This window comes from Canis lupus, chromosome 15 (genome assembly GCF_011100685.1).
Source record: "Canis lupus familiaris isolate Mischka breed German Shepherd chromosome 15, alternate assembly UU_Cfam_GSD_1.0, whole genome shotgun sequence".
NCBI lineage: Eukaryota > Metazoa > Chordata > Mammalia > Carnivora > Canidae > Canis > Canis lupus.
The window spans coordinates 60,190,559-60,211,074 of NC_049236.1; the positions used below are offsets into that span (position 1 = coordinate 60,190,559).

A 20,516-nucleotide genomic window follows, 5' to 3' on the forward strand; every position below is an offset into this window, starting at 1 on the left:
ATTTACTTAATATTTTTTTTAGAATATTTTACCCTTACATATCTTTTTGAAGGAGATACTTGATCTGTATTACAATCAAGTAGATAACTGTTGCCTCCCCTATATGGTCTGAGTCTGAGGCATGCTTGCTTTATCCTTGGTGAAAAGATTTGGCAAAGGTTGGAAGACTTATAAAATAAACATTAAATGAAGTTGTCTTCTTACTGTAATTGGAGGGGATCAAAATAAAATGGGGGAAGTAACTTGTTTAAAAATGATTTCATTCTGTGTCTGAGATACTGAAAAATAAGATCAGCTTATATAGTACTACTGGTATATATGGCATATTTTAGGAAATACAGCTTTAGAATTAGTTAGAATTAGGCTGAATTCTTGGCTTCTCTTGTAAGTGCTTTGCTAGTGAGTCTAGAGTCGTATGTTGTCAGGTATTTTCAGGATTTTATGCACTAATTTACAGAATCAACATTATAAAAGAATTATGGAAGGATAAAATTGAACAGCATGCTGATTCCTATATAACTTATTCTAAAGAGGTTCCATTATTGGGCTGAAGCTCCATTTTCATAGTACAGTTGAAAAATAATACTTAATTTTTTCTACTTAGACAATGTTCTAAACAGATTGTTCTCATTTATTTTAAAGAGGTCCTCATTGTAACCATTATGGTTCCAGAAGCAAACAAATACAAAGTTTTAGTAGTATGTAATGTATTTTATGAAACAGACTTACGCCTGTCATAGATGTCAGCTTTTTGAGTAGCAGCATCATTGACCATGGATCATCTTCCTTTAAATGACATAAACACATAAAATGTTGCTGATCTTCCTGCACTAGAGTAGTACTCCCAGCAAGACAGAAATGCTGAGTTGCATATTTTGGAGAGATGGATGATTACAAGATACTCAGACTATTGGGATAACTGTGAGCAAGATGATAGAAAAGGTACCAGCAGGACTTAACTTGAACTTCAGGTGCCCATGGCTTCTTAATAATGGACAGCAGTTATCAAGTACTGCTTTAATTACCTATTGCGGTATAAGAAGTTCTGTGCCATCATAGCAGCTTGAAACGTTTTTTTTTTTTTTTCGGCCAAGAATTCTTGTGCCACTTAACTGAATGCTTGTGGTTCAGTCTTTCACAAAGTTACAGTTAAAATGCTTATTAGGGCCACATTCATCTCCGAGCTTAACAGGGAGAGATTTTGCTTCCGAGCTCGCTCATGTTGCTTTTGGTAGACTTCAAGTCATGGCTGCCTGGTGGCTGGAGGCATCAGTTCCTTGCCACACCAGCCTCTCCATAGGCTACTCACAACGTGATGGCTTGGTTCTGACAGAGCACAGGCTCTGAGATAGAACAAGAGAAGGTAGCTAGGATGGAAAACAGTCTTTGAAACTTTATTTCAGAATGACATCCATTGCTATTGTGTTATTTTATTTGTTTGAAATCTCTACATCTAGCCAGCCACACTCAGGCAGCACAAGGACATGGCTATCAAGACACAAGAATCAGTGGGGACCATTTTAGATACTAACACCTTTTGTGAACTTTCTGCCTACCAAGATACTTGGTTTTTCTAAGGAACAGAGGTAGCCAGGCAGCATAAAGTATCCAATTTCTATGCTTTTACACAGAACTGAGAATTCTTTGTACCTCTTCCTAAGGTCCTTTTAAGGGAGAAACATAGGTAGCGGGGAGATCAGGGAGGATGTCTATTATCTTGCAGTACCTTTGACTAGTGGTCAAGGATACAAAACAGACCTGCTGGTTGGTCAAGTTGACTCTACTGATAGACTCTGGTTACTTAAAGATACTTCAGGAGTGAATAGCAACAGAATAAGAGCTCAGACGTGTTCTTTTTCAGTATTTGAATGCTCCAATTTAGGACTATGTGGAATATTGCTTCTGTTCATGTTAAAAGAAACTAGTATGTTTTGAAGACTAGTATATTTCAGGTGATGCACAATTTACAGAGAACTTATGGCTCTTTTTTTTTTTTAAAGATTTATTTATTTTAGAGAAGTGCGAGCATGCCTAAGCAAGCTGGAGGAAGGGCAGAGGGAGAAGGCAAGGGGGAAGCAGACTCCGTGCTAAGCACAGAGCCTGTCGCAGGGCTTGATCCATGATCCAGAGATCATAAGCCGAAATCAAGGGTCAGACGTTCAACTTAACTGAGCCACCCAGGCACCCCCGTAGATGGCTATTTTGTGTTATTTTGGCTTTATTTTATGATTTCTCAACCTAGCAATATTTTGTTAGTATATAGTATCATATTTTGTCCTGCAGAGTATACAACCAAGAAGCCTAGATACCAAAAGACAATGACTTAGTATAGGAAACTAACAGAGAGAAACTGAGCATAATGGGTAGAAATGTAGGAAAAACTACTTTAGAGAATTAATCTCAAATGTCTTTACTTTTCTCTATCCCAACTGATAACCAGTCTAGTTCAGGACCCATTGAGTTCACTCAGAATTACCTCAACCTGATTTCTAACTAGATTGTTATTTGCTCTATGCTTAATTGAAATGAATGAATTTATTCTCTATTTTTGAAAATCAACTTTGAGGTATAAAGAGTATTCAGTAAAAGAGCCATATTTTCAGTGTACAGATTTGGGTTTTTGGTAGTAGAACAGTCTAACCACCATTCTAGTGACTGATCACAGGGCCCACAGAGCCTAACATGTTACTCTCCAGTCATTTAAGAAAAAATTTGCCAGCTTCTGCTCTTATGAATAATGCTGCCATGAACATTCATGTACAATGTTTGGACATATGTTTTCATTTTTCTTTCTCTAGAACTAGAATTGCTGGGTCATATGGTGATTGTATGTTAAAGTGTGTAAGAAAATTGAGTTTATATGAAATTAAGTTTATAAGACTTGTTGGTTGTATGATAGGTGTCACATTTTAGTATTTAAGAAATTGCTTTATCCAAAGTGATAGTATCATTTTATATTTTCACCATCAATGTATTAGGGCTACATTCTCTCCATATCAATACACTCAAACCTGCAGTATTATCAGTTTTTTGAAAAACTTTGTAGCCATCCTGATAGTTGTATAATAGTATCCTAGTTTGATTTAATTTTGTACATCCTGACCAGTGATGTTTAAATATCTTTTTATGTGCCTTTGGTCATTTCCATGTCTTTGATATGAAAAACCAGTTAAAGTCTTTTGCCCTTTTTGGTATTAGGTTGTCTTATTAAGTAAGTAGTAAGAAGTATTTGCATATTCTGAATGCAAGTCCTTTTGTTAGTTATTTGTGTTGTGAACATCTTCTCCCATTCTGTGCCTGAAACTTTTTGCTTAAAGAAAGCTTCATTTTATTTCTCCCAGTTTTCTAGTTGTTTAAAGTGGGAGGGTAAATCTGGTCTGCTTTGTTAGGCAGGGACAGTAACTTTTTTGTTCTTTGCTGTATCTCTAGTGAGTAGCATAAAGTGTGGCAAAAACTAACTATCCAAAGGTCTCCTGAAGGAATTAATGTTTAGAATACCAACAATAGGAATCATGTATTTCCTAGATTGTTTTCTGAGAATAAATCAGTTTTTTTCTTATTAAAATTCTTTTCAAATTATGAAAAGTAAACATTCTATTTTTGTTCTTGTTGAAGTTTAAAAGGTGACACTAAGGCCTTTTGGTCTTGGTGGCCACACTTCATCTTCTAGAAGGTATTCATTACTCTTGTGCATAAGTATTATCCACCTGAACATTCATAATCCAGTCAAGTTTTTTTTGTTGGTGTTCAAAACTGATTTGTTCTATAGGTGTCCTTTAGTCATTAGTCACTGAAGAGCTAAAGGAAAGTTTCTAGAAACATTTTGTTCCAGCGATTTAAAAGAAAAGCATGGTGTTCAGTGTTTCTGCACTAACAAATTATTTTCATTTGTATAAAAGAATGATCCTTGACTTAAGATTCTGTGGGCAGTTTTTGTTTGTTTTTGACAGATTTTTAAAAAATTTGTTATGGAAATTTTCTAATACCTTATGTACTCTTTCTTCCAAGATTGAAAAATGAAAAGGCATTGCGTCTCAATCTTATTGGTAAGTAAATTTACTCATTGATACTCTGGCTAAACTGTAGTGAAATTCTGCTCTGTACCTATTTTTCTTTTGATTCTTCTAGGGACTTTTCTTTACTGGACTTAATTAAAACAAAGTAAAAGCAATTGTTAACTCTTAAAAAGTGTTAATATCTAGCTCAGTTTTTCAGAAACTATTTTTTATTTATCTATCAGCTTGCCTACCTACATCTATCCATCTGTCTGTCTACCTACTATTCCTTCTCTTGAAGTTTAATTCTAGCTCCCTAACCATTAGAATTAGGAAGGATTGTGGCCTAAGTATTTTAGAAACAGCAGTTTATATTTAGTGATGTGGATATGTGCATCCTCTGTCTGTATCTCAGTGTCACCATCTTTTTTTTTTGGCTAGATTTATTATTAGTAAATTTTTACTTAGAAGCCTGACTTTAAAATAGTGATACTTAGGGGCACCTGGGTTGCTCAGTCGGTTAAACATCTGCCTTGGCTCAGGTTATGATCTCAGGGTTCTGGGATTGAGCCCCATGTCTGGCTCTCTGGTCTACGGGTATCTGCTTCTTCCTCTCCCTCTCTGCAGTCTCTCTCCACTCTCTCAAATAAATAAATTTTTTTAAAAAATAGTGACTTAGGCTTTGTTCGTTTTTTGTTTGAATACTGATCTTCAATGCTTTCTCAGGTAATAGAATAGTATTTCTAAGTAGGTCATCCGTATCTCAGGTATGGCCGTAACTGAAAGTGACCCTGATGGTCACATTTACTCTTTGCACGGTATCTGACAGATCTTGTATGGTTAATATATTTACTAATTTGAGTACCCGGACAGGCTACTTAACCTTTCACATGTGTGAATAGGGATAATAATCCTCAAAGGATGGTAAAACTCTTGATATAGCGCCTGCTGCTTATTAAATGTTCATTAGTGTTATCCTCACCACTAATCTAATTTTCATTTTTATTATTTTAGACAAGTGTTCTATCTTTTGCTTTTTAAATACTTAGAACTTCGTGTTCTGTTAACATATTCTTTTTTTTATTCATGCATCCTTATTGGATAATATATATCAAAAAGCATCTCACCCACCCCTGTCTCTTCCCCGGATTAAAATGTGACAATTTGATTTCTGACAGACTGGTTTAATTAGCTTTGAGCCCACATAAGCCTTTATATTTAACATTGAAATAAATTTTGATACTATTTTAAACACACTGATGTTGAAAATTATAATGAATGCTCATTGCTTAGGTGCTGATTTATGATGTTAATCTATTTTGATACTTGTTGTTACAGGTGAAAAACTGCAGTGGTTTCAAAGTCATCTTGATCCCAAAAAAGTAGGATATTCAAAGAAAGATGCTTGTGAATTAATTGAAAGGTAAACACTGGGCATGTTATGAGCAAAAGGCTCAGAAAAGGGGAATTCTCCAGTTTGGTTCTTTAAGAGACTGAGTTCTGTCCTGGATTTAATAGAGGATTAAATGGGCTTTGTTATCATGAAAGCTTTAGACTCACACCCTGGTGTAGCTACTCCACTAGGCTTATAACTTTTCCCAGCCTCTGAGTGTTTACTTAACCTGGTTTCTTGGGATCGGGAAAGGCTTCCTAATTAGCAGATTGAGGTGGGTTAGTTCAAGAGCCTTTAGGCTGAGAGAACAGTATCAGATATAAGAGTGACATATTTAGTGATCTGCTGGCCATTTAATATAACCAAAATAACAGGCTCAAGGAGGGCATTGTGACAGTGACAGGTGCAGCTCATGAAAGACCTCAAGGATCATTGTAGGAGTTTGGACCTTATCAAAGGACATTGGGAGCCATAAGAAGCTTTTTACAGTAGGTACCTGAGATGATCATATTTAAACTTTAGAAATGTTATAGTAGTGAGAATGAGGATGGTGGCCTGAGGGGACATGGCTTTGGGCAGGACATTGTTGAAAAGCTGATGAAACAATCTAGGCAAGAGAGCATGCTGGCCTCTCCATGGTTAGTAGCAGTATGGTGAAGAGAAGTGAAGATTCCAGAAATATTAAGAAGGTAGAAAGTCACAATCCTTAGTGAAAACTTAGGATGTGACATAAAAGGGAAAAAATGGAGTCAAGGAGGACACCTATGTTGTTCATCTGGGCAGGTGGGTGGATGGTTGTGCTATTTTCTGAAGTAGAGAGCCAAAAAAAAGATGGGACAGTTTTGGTGGGGGTTGGGTGGGGATAGAGGTGGGCACAAGTTCACTTTTGATATGTTAAGCTTCTATGGGACATCCAAATGGAGATGTTCAGGAGGTGGTTGAGTGTGAGGGTCTGGAGTTTAGCAGATACTTGAATAGCAAGCAGTGATTTGGATGTTGAAATTTTGGGCATGCTTGGACTATTCAGGGAGGGTCTGAAGTCTGAGGATACAAGGAACTCAGGAGAATATAAAAATTTCAAGGATGGGCGAAGGCTGGGGTTTGTTTTAAATGATGTACTGTAAGCCAAATGGTGGGTAGACTTGTAACTCAAATTGCTTTCTTATTTCTCAGGTATTTAAATCGATTCAGCAGTGAACTAGAGCAGATTGAATTACATAACAGCATCAAAGACAGGCAGGGAAGGCGGCACTATTCCCGGGAGACAGTCATCAAACAGACAATGGAGCGTGAGCGACAACAGTATGAAGGATATGGCCTTGGTGTGTTCTCATTTTCTTTTTTTCTTTCTAAAATACACAGTCATATCAGATTTGTAATGTATTTCAAGGTTTTGATTTTATTTATTGTATTTATTTAGTTTGAATTTCTTTCTTTGATTTCTTTTGTGAGTCTATTGAATAATTTTTTATTTTTATTTTCTTCTTAAATTCTCAAAACTGTCACTTGTGATAGTGATGATAGTGATATCATATCTTTCTACCCTGACAGTAAAGTTTTCCTCTCCTTCCAGCACATTTCTAATTTGCTTTATTACTTGCCTATCTCTAGCTGCATCTCTGTTTCTTTAGAGCAGGTGCTGTGCCCTTTTTATCTTTCTAATTCCTGTAGGACCAAGCTATAGTAGCTGCAGTCATTCTTGGAAAAACTTCAGAAATTGAACATTCATTCTTAGCATTGTAGCATCTCTTACCATTCTTATAGACAAGCATGTTGTTAGTTTACCAACATTGTCTGAAGAAAAAGCACTTGGTGAGGGTACTTAAGGTTCGCAAAGCCCACAAACAGGTGACAACCCAAAGGCAACATGGCCTGCAAATGGTATTTGATTGGCTTGTTAATTGTCAGTCTAGAATAAATCTGTCGATTTTGCATGAAGCATGTAGATTTCTGGCTTAAAAAAAAAAAAAAAAATTCAATTAGCCTGGCAACATAATCTGCTACAGTGGAGTAACATCTGTCCCTTTTAGACTTGACCATGTACTCTCAGGTTTGCCATGGTCCTAAACATTACTTTATTCACATTCCATTTCTGGTCCATGTTACAGCATTTATAGTATGTGGATTTACTTGAAAAGCACAGTATAAATGAAATATTTAATAGCAAATTAAGTTTTTAAGTTTTGATAATAAACAACACTGAAGTATAAGACCCTAAAAGGAAATATCTTGTGGGTAACCGTTGTGTTGGGCCCAGCCTAGTGATAGGGATGCTATCAGCTAGAACTGCCTGAGACACTCACCTGGGCCTCTAGTACTTGCATTGAGCCACCCTAGGTATTTCTCCAGCCAGAGCCAGAGTTATGGCTGGTACGGCCTCATGGTTCTTATGACTGCAGGGATGCACCTCAGTAACAGCGGTCAGGGAAATTTGGGAGAAAACAAACAAAAAAAGACAAAATGAAATTTTTGCTCACAAGGCCTAGAAGGTCCATAGAACACCCAAGGCCATACAGGGAGGTGGAAGGGAGAGAGAGGAAGGGAGTGTGAACTTGGGGTTCTACCTTCATTAGGGTCTGAAGGTGAGGTGCCCAGAGTTTCACAAGTTGACTCTTAATTGGTGAATTAAAAAGTTAACAATGGGATTTAGGACACGAGAAGGGAAAAGTAGAGTCACTCAAATGGTGATTTACTAGGTTACCAGAGTTTTCTAAAAGAGGAAAGTTGGCAGTTCCTCTTCATCATTTCTAAGAAGTGAGCTTCTTCACTGAAAAAATAACAAAATAGCTGTAGCATTAGACAGATTCGACTTAAACCCTTAGAGCTTACCGTATAGCAGGACAAGTTATTTAACCCTCCCCCGCCACGCTTTCTTTTCTTCAATTTAAAAACTGAAATAAATAGTATACCTACTTTGGCACTTGTTTAAAAGTTACATGGAGGGGATCCCTGGGTGTCTCAGCAGTTTATTAGCGCCTGCCTTTGGCCCAGGGTGTGATCCTGGAGTCCCGGGATTGAGTCCCACGTCGGGCTCCTGGCATGGAGCCTGCTTCTCCCTCTGCCTGTGTCTCTGCCTCTCTCTCTCTTTTTTTCTATGTCTATCATAAATAAATAAATTTAAAAAATCTTAAAAAATAAAAAAAATAAAAATAAAAAAATAAAAGTTACATGAAGTTTTATTTATCAAGATGCCTTATACAGTGTAATACAGGAGGTTCGGGAAGAGCTTCAAGCAGTGATGCCAGTGTCCCTTTCACTGAATAGTCACCTTGTAAGAGTATAAAATTGTTTATGCTCGTAGGTCTCCCATCTCCTCATCTTGGTTTTTCTCTGGAACCCACTTTAATTAGCTGTTTTCTCCATCACCCAACTACAAGTACTGGTACACTGATGACCTCTGAGTTGCTAACGCAAATAGTTGCTTTACTGGGCATTGATTCTCATTCAGTCAACTTCTCTGCTGCATTTGATACAGATGATCATTTCATTTTCTTGTCAGACGTTTCATTTGGTAAAGAAGACCCAGCACTTCCATAGTTTTCTTTCTAGTTCAGTTTCCTAAGTTGAATCCTCCTCATCTTCACAAACTAAATATTGGCCTAGGACCCCCTCCTTGGGCTGTTGCTTTTTTCCTATTTATATCAATTCCTAATGCATTTCATTCAGTCTGTGGTTTTATTATTATTATCATTTTATTTTAAAAATATTTAATTTATTTATTCATGAGAGACACAGAGAGAGAGAGAGAGAGAGACAGAAACACAGGCAGAGGGAGAAGCTCCCTGTGGGGAGCCTAATGTGTGGGACTCGATCCCAGGACTCCGAGATCATGACCTGAGCCAAAGGCAGATGCTCAACCACTGAGCCACGTGTCCCTCAAAAACCTGTGTGGGTTGTTTTTTTTGTTTTTTGTTTTTTTTTTCAGCCTGTGGTTTTAAATACCATTTACATGGTGATAACTTCAAAATTTGTATCTGTCAACCCTAACCTGTCCCTAGAACTCCAGACTCGTATTATCAAACCAGGGTTTCTCAAAATCTCTATTTGAATGTCTTCTAGGCATCTCAAACCTGACATGTCCCCAAGCAGAGTCTAGTTTTTCTCCTAAAACTTGCTCCCGCAGCATCTGTTTCAGGCTGCAGTATCACCAGCTGCCCAGTTGCTCAGGTCAGAAACCTGTGGTCATTTTCACACTCCATCCAGCTCATCAGCAAAATGTATTTTGCATCTGGTTAACTAACTGCTACTACCAGCCCCTTGCTAGCCCAGGCCACCATTGGTTCAACTGTACCATTAATGGCCTCCCAGTTGGTCTCTGTGCTGCTGTTCTTTCCTCCTAAAGTCTGTTGACCATGAAGCTGGCAATTCGTTAACCGAACATGGCCAAGGTCACACATGTATTGGTGATTGAGTCACCACAAAAACTCAGATCCATTGTTCTTCCAGCTGTTCCACGCTGCTTCTTCCAGAGTTAGGTAGTGTGTCTGGTGAAGGGTTTGAGATCTCTGACAGCTTTATAGGGGCCTATTAACCTGGGCAAATTGTTGTTGAATTCTGGATCCTTACATTTCTCCTCTTTGCCCCATGGTGGTAAAACTATTTCTGACTCTTAGTAGGATTTCTTTTTTTAAAAATGGTGTTTAATTTACACCTTTTAAACACTTGATCCCCTTATACTCATATTTTCTGAAACTATTGTCATAATTTGCATACAGTTGTGTTAAGCATTTTTATTTTATCTTTTTCATTCATTGATCCTAGATATTAATTAATATTTTATTGCATTGGCCAGAATTTTTGCAGCAGTGTTCTAGTTATACATGCCATTTGTGTTTTACTGATAACTATGATCATGCATATTGGTTTATGGTAAATTTTCTAATCATGGTAATGTACCTAGTTTTTTATTGAAAATGGATTTAGGGGCACCAGGGTGGCTCAGTGATTGAGCATCTGCTTTTGGCTCATGTCCTGATCCCGGGGTCCCAGGATCGAGTCCCGCATTGGGCTCCCTGCATGGAGCCTGCTTCTCCCTCTGCCTGTGTCTCTGCCTCTTTCTCTCTGTCTCTCATGAATAGATAAATAAAACCTTTTTAAAAAATGGATTTTTTATTGTGCTGCTTTGAGCATCTATTGATTTATAGTTCATTTAAATTTTTTTCCCATTTTGAATAATGTGATTTTTAAAAATATTAAAGAATCCTTGCATTTCTCAGATAAACTCTATCTTGCCAGGATGAAATATATACTTGAAAATAAATTGTACTTTTCACCAAGAAAATATATTTTTAAATCTAGCATTTTAGATTAAATCTAGCATTGTTAGAAATTGCCAGGTGTCTTTCATAGATTAAAAGGTCATGGTTTATTTCATTAATAAGTTTATTTCATTTTATAGATTTTGTGCTAGAATTTAGCATTGAATAGCATTTTTCTTAAATCACCTTCTTAAACTAAGCCCTTTATACTTTCAGAGCTTTTTCTTTTTTTTTTATTCACAAATCCACGAAGATTTGGTTTTTTTTTAGCAGCTGACGAAAGAACTGATAAAAAATGAAGCTACAACAGACAAATCATTTCAGTCTTTAGTTTGTGGTATGCAGGAGGGCCAGAACTTCCTTTTCATATAGCATTATGGCTGTGCTTTGAAATTTTGTTTTGCTTTGGGTTTTCTTGCTGCCACTAACTTGTATCTGAGATAATAAACAAGGAAACTGTAAAATGTTGTGATTTAAAGAATACTACTTAATGGGTGTAAATTATTTTCTTTCCCAGAGATTCCAGACATTGTAAATGCAGGTAATCTGAGAACTTTTAGGTAAGTCTCTCTCTCTCTATGATTCCTTGAGGCTACATGTAAAATACATGAGACACAAACCTGGTGTGCACTGAAATGATAGTGACATGGTGATTATATTTTTCAAATATATTTTTAAATACCTTAATAAAATACTTTAGAGAACTTGATGTCACTATTGCTTCCCAATTCGTATTTTTTTCAAAGATAAACTAATAGCAGCAGACTCAATGGCTCAAAGTTCTATCCCCAGACTATTTGCAGCACCCTCTTTTGGAAAAGATGGTTCCTTGGAAGTGACACCGGAGAAAAGAATAAATTGTCAAGAACTAGTTAGTCTAGTGGTTGAAAGATGAAGTTTTCTGTTGTAACCATAACATTTTTTTGGTTACTAAAACTGACTACCACGAAGTGTAAAAAGAAAAGTGTTGGGATGCCTGGGTGGTTCAGCGGTTTAGCGTCTGCTTTGGTTCAGGGCATGAACCCAGATCCGGGTATCGAGTCCCCCATTGGGCTCCCTGCCCGAGGAGCCTGCTTCTCCCTCTATGTCTCTGTCTCTTCTGTATGTCTCTCATGAATAAATAAATAAACTTTAAAAAAAAAAAAAAAGAAAAAAGTCTTTTCTGACTGCAGTTTGAATAGTTGCAAGTATGATAGAGTCATTGCTTCTTGAGGTTCTTGGTAAGATGGAGTCTTCAGGTTAGGGAGAATAAACCAATGGAATAGAGCCTCCTTGTCACTTCTGTCTTAATATTTTTCTGTATTACGTTGGAAGTTTGGGTATGTGGGGATCTCTGTGCAGTTATTGCTCTTGTAGGTTAACGAGAGGATAAGGATGGACGAAAGCAAGCCTCACTTCTTGGGACTTTTTTTTTTCCTAATGCATAGGTTGTTTGTTTCTAGTGTTTTTGAAACTGCTGTAAATTTATTAAGCTTTCTTCTACTGCTTTCAGAGTTTTAAGTATTGACAGCTCCTCCATCTCCCACCCCCGCAGCCTCTTTACGTACTCTCTTTTGTTTAGGGAATGGGATTTGGATCTGAAGAAATTGCCAAACATTAAAATGAGAAAAATCTGTGCTAACGATGCAGTCCCCAAGAAGTGCAAGAAGAAAACTCTTACAGCTGTAGACAAAGATTTAGGGGAACTGGAACTAAAAGATGAATCAAGTGACTCAGATGAGGAAATGCCAGCAGTGGCATAATTGTCCTTTGTTTGAAGTGAAAGTAAGTAAATTGAGAGCATCAAGTTATGTTTGACCTGATTATGGTAAATAACTGTGTAGATAACAACAACTTGTTGTGTAGTTTGTTTCATGATGAGAATCCCATTTGCAGTGTCAAAAAATGTTACGATTTTCATTTAAAAATGAATGTTACTTTTCATTTACATTAAATTGTTGAAATAGATGTAGTGAAATAAAAGCACAATCTAAGATCTATTTAATCTAAATTTCCTGGACAAAGGGAGTGATATGAATAAGGAATAGAAAGTGTTTTGATTTTTTTATTTTTCCTCTCATGTTTACCTTGGATCACCTGATCTCATATTCTAGGGCTTATAGAGCAACCTGTTTTGTGGAAGAGTCCTGTGGATCCTTCTTGAGCCGTGATGATAGCAAAATTGGCTTTCAGTAATAGTGTTTCACTAATCTTCCTCTTAAACATTAGACCTATTTTCCTTATAAAGTAGGGAAAATGTGATAGGGAATAAATATACACTGATGGACTATACATTATTTTTATTGTCTTTAAGCCAGAGTTAAATGGTAAAGAAAAAAAATAGTGACTATTTTTGTGATGTTGGTCTCCCACTCTTACTCTATCTTTTGATAAAGGGGATAAATGATTTCAGGTTAACTCTTTGTATGTTGTTTTCTGCTTTCTCATGAAAACTGATGGCTTTATTTGTGGAAACAACTAATGAGCAGAGAATCTGTTATTGTGGTTGTGTTACTTATTTCTGTTATTTATTCTTCTGAGAGACGCTAAGTGACAACAGTATTTTAAGTATCATGAAAGCCATGGATGTGTTAGAATATTGTTCTTCATAGAACTTGTTAAATGCAATTATCTTTTAGGCTGTTTTCTAAAGGCTATTTTCTAAATATTTGACTATTTTCAAGAACAGAAATATAAAACATTAGTGCTATAAGAGATTAGATATCAACTAAGTTTCATTAACAATTTATTTAAAATGTTAACAGCTTTTTTATTGAAAATTAAAAATAAAATTTATTTTCATAATTTCACTTTTTAAAGTTCTGATTATTTCATTTTCAGTCTTTTAACTGATGCTGATTTGCTTTTCTTTAGTAATCTTTGTAATACAGTTTTATGGTTACAGATGTTCCTCTCTTTAGTCATTGGAAAATATCCTCTTTTCTGGTTCATTTTTGTTTCAAGATGGCTATAAAAACTGAGCCTTAAATTATAGTAAAGAGAATAAAAACTGTTTTATCCTGTCTGATATTTTAAAAGGCATACTCTTAGATAAATAACTTAAGAAAATGGCAGATCATCCTCCCCCTCAGACATTTGTTCCTAGTTCTCCCTACGCCATCGAACCAAAAATACAAGCACACTACCTGGAACTAGAATAGGTAGGTATTTGTTGAGTGAATGAATTTATTTTACCACTTAGCATAATCTTTATATTTCATAATCCTATTTTATCGTATATCATTATGGATAATAACATGGCAAGGACTGTCATGTTGCTCCTGGCTGGACGAGAGTAGCCTAAGAGATAGTTTGTTAGATTGATGCTTTTAAGTGATATTCTTAATCTCTGTCTATAGAATGTGTATTCTCTGCAGTGATAACTTGTGCCGCCTCACCTGGACTCCTCTTGTGTCCATAGTATGCCTTTGTAATACAGCTTCTGTAGTATTCATGGCCATGGAACAGAGTAAAAGTAACTCACTTTGTTGGCAGGTATGTGCAAGCTGGAGGCTGGTAAGTTGTTTTTTTTTTTTTTGTTTGGTTTTTTTTTGTAAAATGCCAGATAGTAGATATTTTAGTTATTGCAGCCCAAATTCAGTTTCTGTTGCATATTTCTGCACGTGTGTATGTGTTACCACCATTTAAAAATATAAAGATCGTTCGTAGTTCATGGCCACACACAGAATAGGCCGCAGGCTGGACTTTGTCTACTTGCAATAGTTTGCCAAAAAGCTGCACTTCACGGCTATAGGCTAATGGTTCGTCTCTAAGCTCAGAGCAGCTAACTCTGACACCTGAGCTGAAGGCAGATGCTTAACTGACTGAGCCACCCAGGTGCTCCGGGATAACTTTGCTTCTAAACACGTTTTTCTTTTTGAAATTTTATTTTTTAGAGCAATTTTAAGTTCATGTCAAAATTGAGAAGGAAGGTAAAGAGATCTGCTTCCTGCCCCCACAACATGCAGAGCTTCCCCCATCGTTGACCTTCCCCACCAGGGTCACATATCTGTTACAACTGCTGAACCTACATTGACATCCATCACATTTCTAGTGAAATTCACGTTCGCTTCCATGGCCAAAGAGTCCTGAAATGACTTGATTTCTGACTGGTTCTCCAGCTCAGTTTGTTTCCACTTGCCCTTGGCTAACTGTACTTCAGATCACAGGCCTTCTGTCCATTCCTAGAATGGCCAAGCTGTTTTCTATGGTGGAACAGCTCTGCTGGTACCCTGATGACCTTGTGTTTATCCACTTAGGTCAGACTTTGTTCAGGGTGACCCGAGCCTTCGAATGAATGCCCTATGATGTTCCTGGAACACGAGGATATGGGACATGTAGGGACGACCATGTGCCACTTCATGTTTGCCTCCCTGTCTTCCAAGGAGGACATGTGAGACAGTTTGTCATTGCCTCTGGATTTTGATGAAGTATGAGACTTTGCACTGTGAGGCTTTTTATGGTGTAGCCGGAGGCCACAAGTTGCTTCGCTGCAACATGGAATCAGCATCTTGGCACCAGGGTGCCCTGCTCCTTATATTGCATTATCCCCTATCTTTCATCTTTCATGCTTTCTCCTTTTTGTGTCTTCCCTTGGGACAAGACTCATGGAGAGCTGGCAGTTTGCCTTTCTTTCGCTATCTCTCTAGGTAATAATTGTCTGACTCCAACAAGGGTTTGCTGTTTCTTTAGTAATTGAATCTTGCTTGCTACTTCCACTGAGGATGTTGGTTACTCTTCCTTCTGCCTGCACTGCCCTTTCCCTGAGTTAAAGAACCTCTTAATTAATGCACCTCTTTATTCCTTTCTATAATGTCAGGGTTGGCCAACCAATGTTGGCTTTAACATAATATGAATATGTTCAGACCCTGCTTAACCCAGACTATTATAAAATCTTAAGAACTCAAGCTTTTTTGAATGTTGCAAATAAATACCTGCAGAAATCCTGGTAAATTAGGCAAAGAGTACAGAAACCACAACAAAAGTTTAGGTCACTTGTTTAATATACAAAGTCTTTCACAGATAATTATTTTCCTTAATTTGTCTTAGTACACATTATTCACAAAACAATAAGTTGTTAATGCAAGAGAATTAGGTAAAACCAAAAAAGTACAAATGCTCAATCTCAAAAATTGCACACAGTTAAATTTTTTTTTTTTTTTTTTTAATATGATCTCCAATTTCAAAATGGGCTTTCTTCAGATTTGGAGGAAACACTGCAGCCCAAAATAACAGTACTTCCTTTGAGCTGTATTGATATGTAAAATAGCACCTTTGGGCTGAGTTAAGGAAAGGAAAAAGGTTTTTCATCTTTCTTATTAATTAAAATATGAGTCCTATACAGTTATTACATAACAACTACAATAATGGTAAAAAGTTTAAAGAGCTCCACTTTGTTCCAGAATATTCAAAGGTAAGGTAAGGAAAGGTAAACTGTCAGGTGAATGAATGCAGTAATCTTCCCCACCTCACCCCCTTGACAGAGTATCTTAATGATGCCATTGCTCTAATGAGCTAATTTTCCAGCCAAATAGTAGGTGTTTTAGGGGTACCTAAGGGCCTCTTGGAAAACAGGATAAATGCGGCTGTCTGGGACGATAATCACATGTAATAGCAGCTCCGAGTGAGATTTCATCTTGGGGCATTTTGAAAGACTCCTTTAATAAATACTTTTTTTTTCAGTTTCTCCATTGCTGTATCCCAGGTTGATTGGATCATTTTTGTTTTGATTTTTTGTTTGTTTTGCTTGTGTTTGTTCTTAAGCGTCATTGCATTCTGGACTTCACTTTAAGAAAAAATACTGGGATTTCATTCCTTTACAATTCAATCTTTGACACAATAAAAGTGAGAGTTCTTTGAAAAATTAACAGCATAAGTGTCTGTGTTTTATGGTATTGATACTATCAGATGCATGATTATAAAAAGCCAAGGTTTTAAACAGAATTGCGTGTTCATTTTTCAATTTCAGTCCTTTGATTCACTTCCATTTTACTTCTTACATGAGCAGGTAAACATGCTTCAAAAAAATTGTCCTTTTGGAGAGTCATTTTTGAAGGGTATGTCCAGTCCACAAAAAGTATTGTCAACAAAGTCAAATCCTTTCACTGAAAGGGCAGTTGCCACACAGAATAGGAAAGAAAATCAATATTAGGTTTTAAATGCACATCATTATTTCAGATAGTTTGAACCATAAACAGCCATTGCAGGAAATTTTAAAAGATTTAAATTCAGGAGTTCAGGGTTTATAAAGGTAAGAAGAGTAGCAGAATAAAAAGCTGGCTTTTAACCTGCTAGGGAACTATATTCTTATTACAAGAAAGTCAAAGCCTGTACAAATTAATTTTGAGAATTTAGGTATGGTATTGAAACACCATGTCATATTTTATGGTTAAAACAGTAATGCTTATCTTTACTTTTCATTCTAGAAATGTTTTCTTAGTGTTAAGTGTAGCCCTTAATAAACAAGGCCTATTTTAGCCAATCATCTCCCACTGAGAAATGAGCAATGCACTTAGCCATCTTGCTTAGGTCTGTACAGAATTTAAACAGTATTTTTGGTGGTAATTAAGGTAAATAATTCTTTTCCTTCCAGAGCAAATGTAAAAGAATTTGGGATTTCATGGCTTGCTGGTGACCGATTCCCCCACCCGCCCCAGGAATATTTGTAAAGAACACTGTGCCATTGCTAATCACTGGGAAGAATGGGTTAGTAAAAAGCTTAGAAAAATTAACAGAAAAATTGAATCAAGGTCAATTTATTGGGTGAAGTGCCATGTTTAAATCACCCAAAACTTAGCTATTCATGAGTATTTATCTTAAACCTTTAAAATGGAAATTTAAGAGGAAGTTAATACAAAGTTTAGTTTGTTTACGGTTCATAGATCTTTTTAAAATCACAACTTAACGTCCTTATTTGTGCAGAAATTACAGTACAACTTCAGTTACTTCAGCTCTGTCTTCCCTGTGCCTTTTAGTCCATACCCTCCACAACAAGTTTTAAGAAAGAAGAGATTTAAACCTTTTGTTTTCTGACTGGCCAAAAACTTTAATGTTCTTCTCATGTACATACATGAAATCACACACACACATCACACACACACACAAAATTGACATTGTTTACCTTTTCTTTATTTCTAGAAATTGTGACTATATGGACTCCGTGTCAGCCACTACTAATACTCGTATCTTTCTCCTCATTAAAAGGTTATTTCCTCTTCCTTTTTTCTATGATAATCCATGAAGAACAAGTACACTGATAATTAGAAAGTGCATCAATGCGATACCCAGGTTTGTGCAATGCGAGACCCGTGCTTTGGTTCTTATGGCCATCATGGTTGCCTTTTCACAATAATAAATAATGACAGCTAACAAAAATAAATCACCTTTTTAAATAAAAGACATCTTTGATGGTTCACTAACTCTATAATCATTAATCTAGCTCACTGCAATATCATTCACGCTTCAGTTCTACATGAATATGCAAAGAACACAATAATCAACTGAACTGCCAAACCTAAACAACTCAATTTATTACTTATCACAAAATCTGTTGAATATCTTTACTTTCCAGCTGACCAAGGGAAATACTGTCAGCTTCTTAAAAATCAAGTCTAAATGCTTAGTCAAAATGATTCCTCTGTCAAGTGGATGCCACATGTGGATTAAAGAAAAAAAAAAAAACCTTACACATTTGACTTAACAAAAATATTTAATTTTTGTTTCCCTATCATATGTGCCTCATAGTAGCAAACAAGTTAATTTCAGAACTTTGCCACAGGTAGATCATTTTATCTTTCCATATTTTCATTTTTTCACACTACAAAGTGGTAAGTTCATCTAACTCTTTAACCAACCAGGTTATTTAATTTGATTAATTTAGTGCTTTATAAAACTATACCATTCATGAGACTTTGGATAAAAGAATGAATCGAGCTGCTCTTTTGAAATAGTCAACTGTTAAATGAAGCAGAGGCTCTGCCTCTGATTTTAGGGCTGCATTGAACAACATGTTTAAATTAAGATACACAATAAAGATAAAATACATACTGGATTTTGAAGACTTGGTTCATAAAAAGAGGTGTAACAGGTCTCAATTTTTAATATTCATAACATTGAAATAATTTGATATATAGTGTTAGTGAAACATAGAAATTAATTTCACCTTTTACTTTTTCTAATGGGCCTACCGGAAAATTTTAAACGTATGTATGCGGTCTGCATTTGTGGCTCACGTTATATTTCTGTTGGACAACACTGTTTTAGAGGGACCAGATAAAACATACGACCTAATAGCTGGTGGTAGCTTCTGTGGGTATTTAACAGCACTAATTACACCCAGAAATCTCCTGTTCGTGATTTAAACGTGATTCTAAGTATTAATATCTTCAAATGCGTATTGCATCTATTTTTTAAAAACATGCATCTGTTAAAACAACTGGACTCCACTATAGCCATAAAAATCTGTTAGCTGTCAGAGTATGAGCATCAAACTGCATCCTCCACGTCTGCTTCTGATACCACTGAAGGATGATGCAGACAATTTCAAGCTTAAAACCAAGGGTGTTTCTTATTTCCAGATGAGACAGTTAACAACACAAGGCCTTGGAAGAAATACACATTGCAGTTCAAGCCTGTATTCTTACACTTGCTCCTGCTCCTGTGAGGATGCCTGTGTCCACTCAGGCTTCCGTCCCTGCCTATGAGCATCCCTTGCTCCACTGGCTCTTAACTGTCTTAGAAATCCGTCTCTTGCTGACTTCCACATTTCTGCGTCACCCTGTGGACTGCTTCCTGGGATCCTGGTCATTGGTGGTTTTTTGGTCCTTTCCTTTTTGAGCAAAGTCTGGAAAAACGAGTCAGTAGGAGAAAGAGGAGAGGGTGAAGGGAGTGAGCGCGTCAGGATCACTTCTGTCACGTGTAGTGGCTGAGGGCTCGGAAGAGGGTCCTCAGGGAAGACGCTCCCAGCTGGTCTGTCACACTGGTATAACCTCGGGGGGCCCGCCCTCTGCAGACGGCAGTGGATTCGTACCTGTGTGCGATACAGGCACCACCACGGCGTCCTTGGTGTCCGTGTGTACGTTACACGAGAAGTTCTTCTCCTGCTTTTTGGCAGTGTCGGGGCAATTCTGCACAAAGATCACGCGGTTGTAGGCCTTCAGCCTGCGCCATAGCTGGACGTAGACTTTACACTGTACGTACATGAAGACGAGGCCTCCTGTGAAGCCAATGGCCACCACAACCAGTTTTGTCCAAAATGGCCATTCAAGGACACCTTTGAAGTCAGAAAAAGAGAATGTTATCACCAAGTTATCAATGGATTTAGTAATTTTTTCTATGACTCCTTCAAAAGGCCACGCCTGCCTGCTAAACTTTGCGGATAAGGAATACTGTTAACAGGCCGTAAAAATTATAACCAGAATTGCTTAATTGCTTTCTGTTCTTTTAAAGGCACTTAAACTTCTACATGAAGAAACTCCCCTACCACTATAATGATCTTATTTCTCCTATGTCCAGTACCTGCTGTGGTTATCAGGTACTGTTAGACTTTTGATACTTACCTTGATATTGATTTCTTACTGCTAAATCTTTAAGGAAAGAGAGTGAACATACTAAGTGAAAGAATCCATTTTAAATCTTTTTAAAAAGGTAAAGTGATAGGTAATTCTATAGGACCATACATACGGGTCCCCCTCCCCACCATCACTCTCCTTAAAATTGAAAAGACAGTGAAGGAGAGAAGCCACCACATCTCACCTGAGAGAGAAAGAATTTCTAAGTAAAGATGTGCATAGCATTTAGTATTTTAGTCATTTTTGTTTCAGGAGTCTTTGTCCCTGAGAACCACCACTTCCTTAGTTATCGATATTTCCTCCTATTTTGTGCCACCACAAC

The 20,516-nt window shown here is 36.9% G+C and overlaps 2 protein-coding genes across 6 annotated transcripts in view; one reads left to right on the forward strand and one right to left on the reverse strand.

Moving 5' to 3' along the window:
- Positions 1-16,489, forward strand: part of TMA16 (translation machinery associated 16 homolog) — a 33,784-nt gene extending 17,295 nt beyond the window's left edge. The window contains exons 3-9 of one of the 4 annotated variants that reach the window (XR_005370953.1): positions 4,009-4,046; positions 5,334-5,418; positions 6,562-6,710; positions 11,164-11,206; positions 12,208-12,410; positions 13,985-14,120; positions 14,522-16,489. Coding sequence is in view for 3 of the 4 variants with exons in the window: in XM_038559142.1 (XP_038415070.1) it covers positions 4,009-4,046; positions 5,334-5,418; positions 6,562-6,710; positions 11,164-11,206; positions 12,208-12,388 (496 nt within the window). In the remaining variant the exon portion in view is untranslated. Of the gene's footprint in view, positions 1-4,008; positions 4,047-5,333; positions 5,419-6,561; positions 6,711-11,163; positions 11,207-12,207; positions 13,343-13,984 lie in introns of those variants that run through there. The other 3 variants (XM_038559142.1, XM_038559141.1, XM_038559143.1) reach the window with 3 other exon arrangements.
- Positions 15,611-20,516, reverse strand: part of MARCHF1 (membrane associated ring-CH-type finger 1) — a 798,496-nt gene continuing 793,590 nt past the window's right edge. For both annotated transcript variants that reach the window (XM_038559139.1, XM_038559140.1), the window contains one exon: positions 15,611-19,896. In XM_038559139.1, coding sequence (XP_038415067.1) covers positions 19,598-19,896 — 299 coding nt within the window. In that variant the 3' untranslated portion in view covers positions 15,611-19,597. The remainder of the gene's footprint in view (positions 19,897-20,516) is intronic.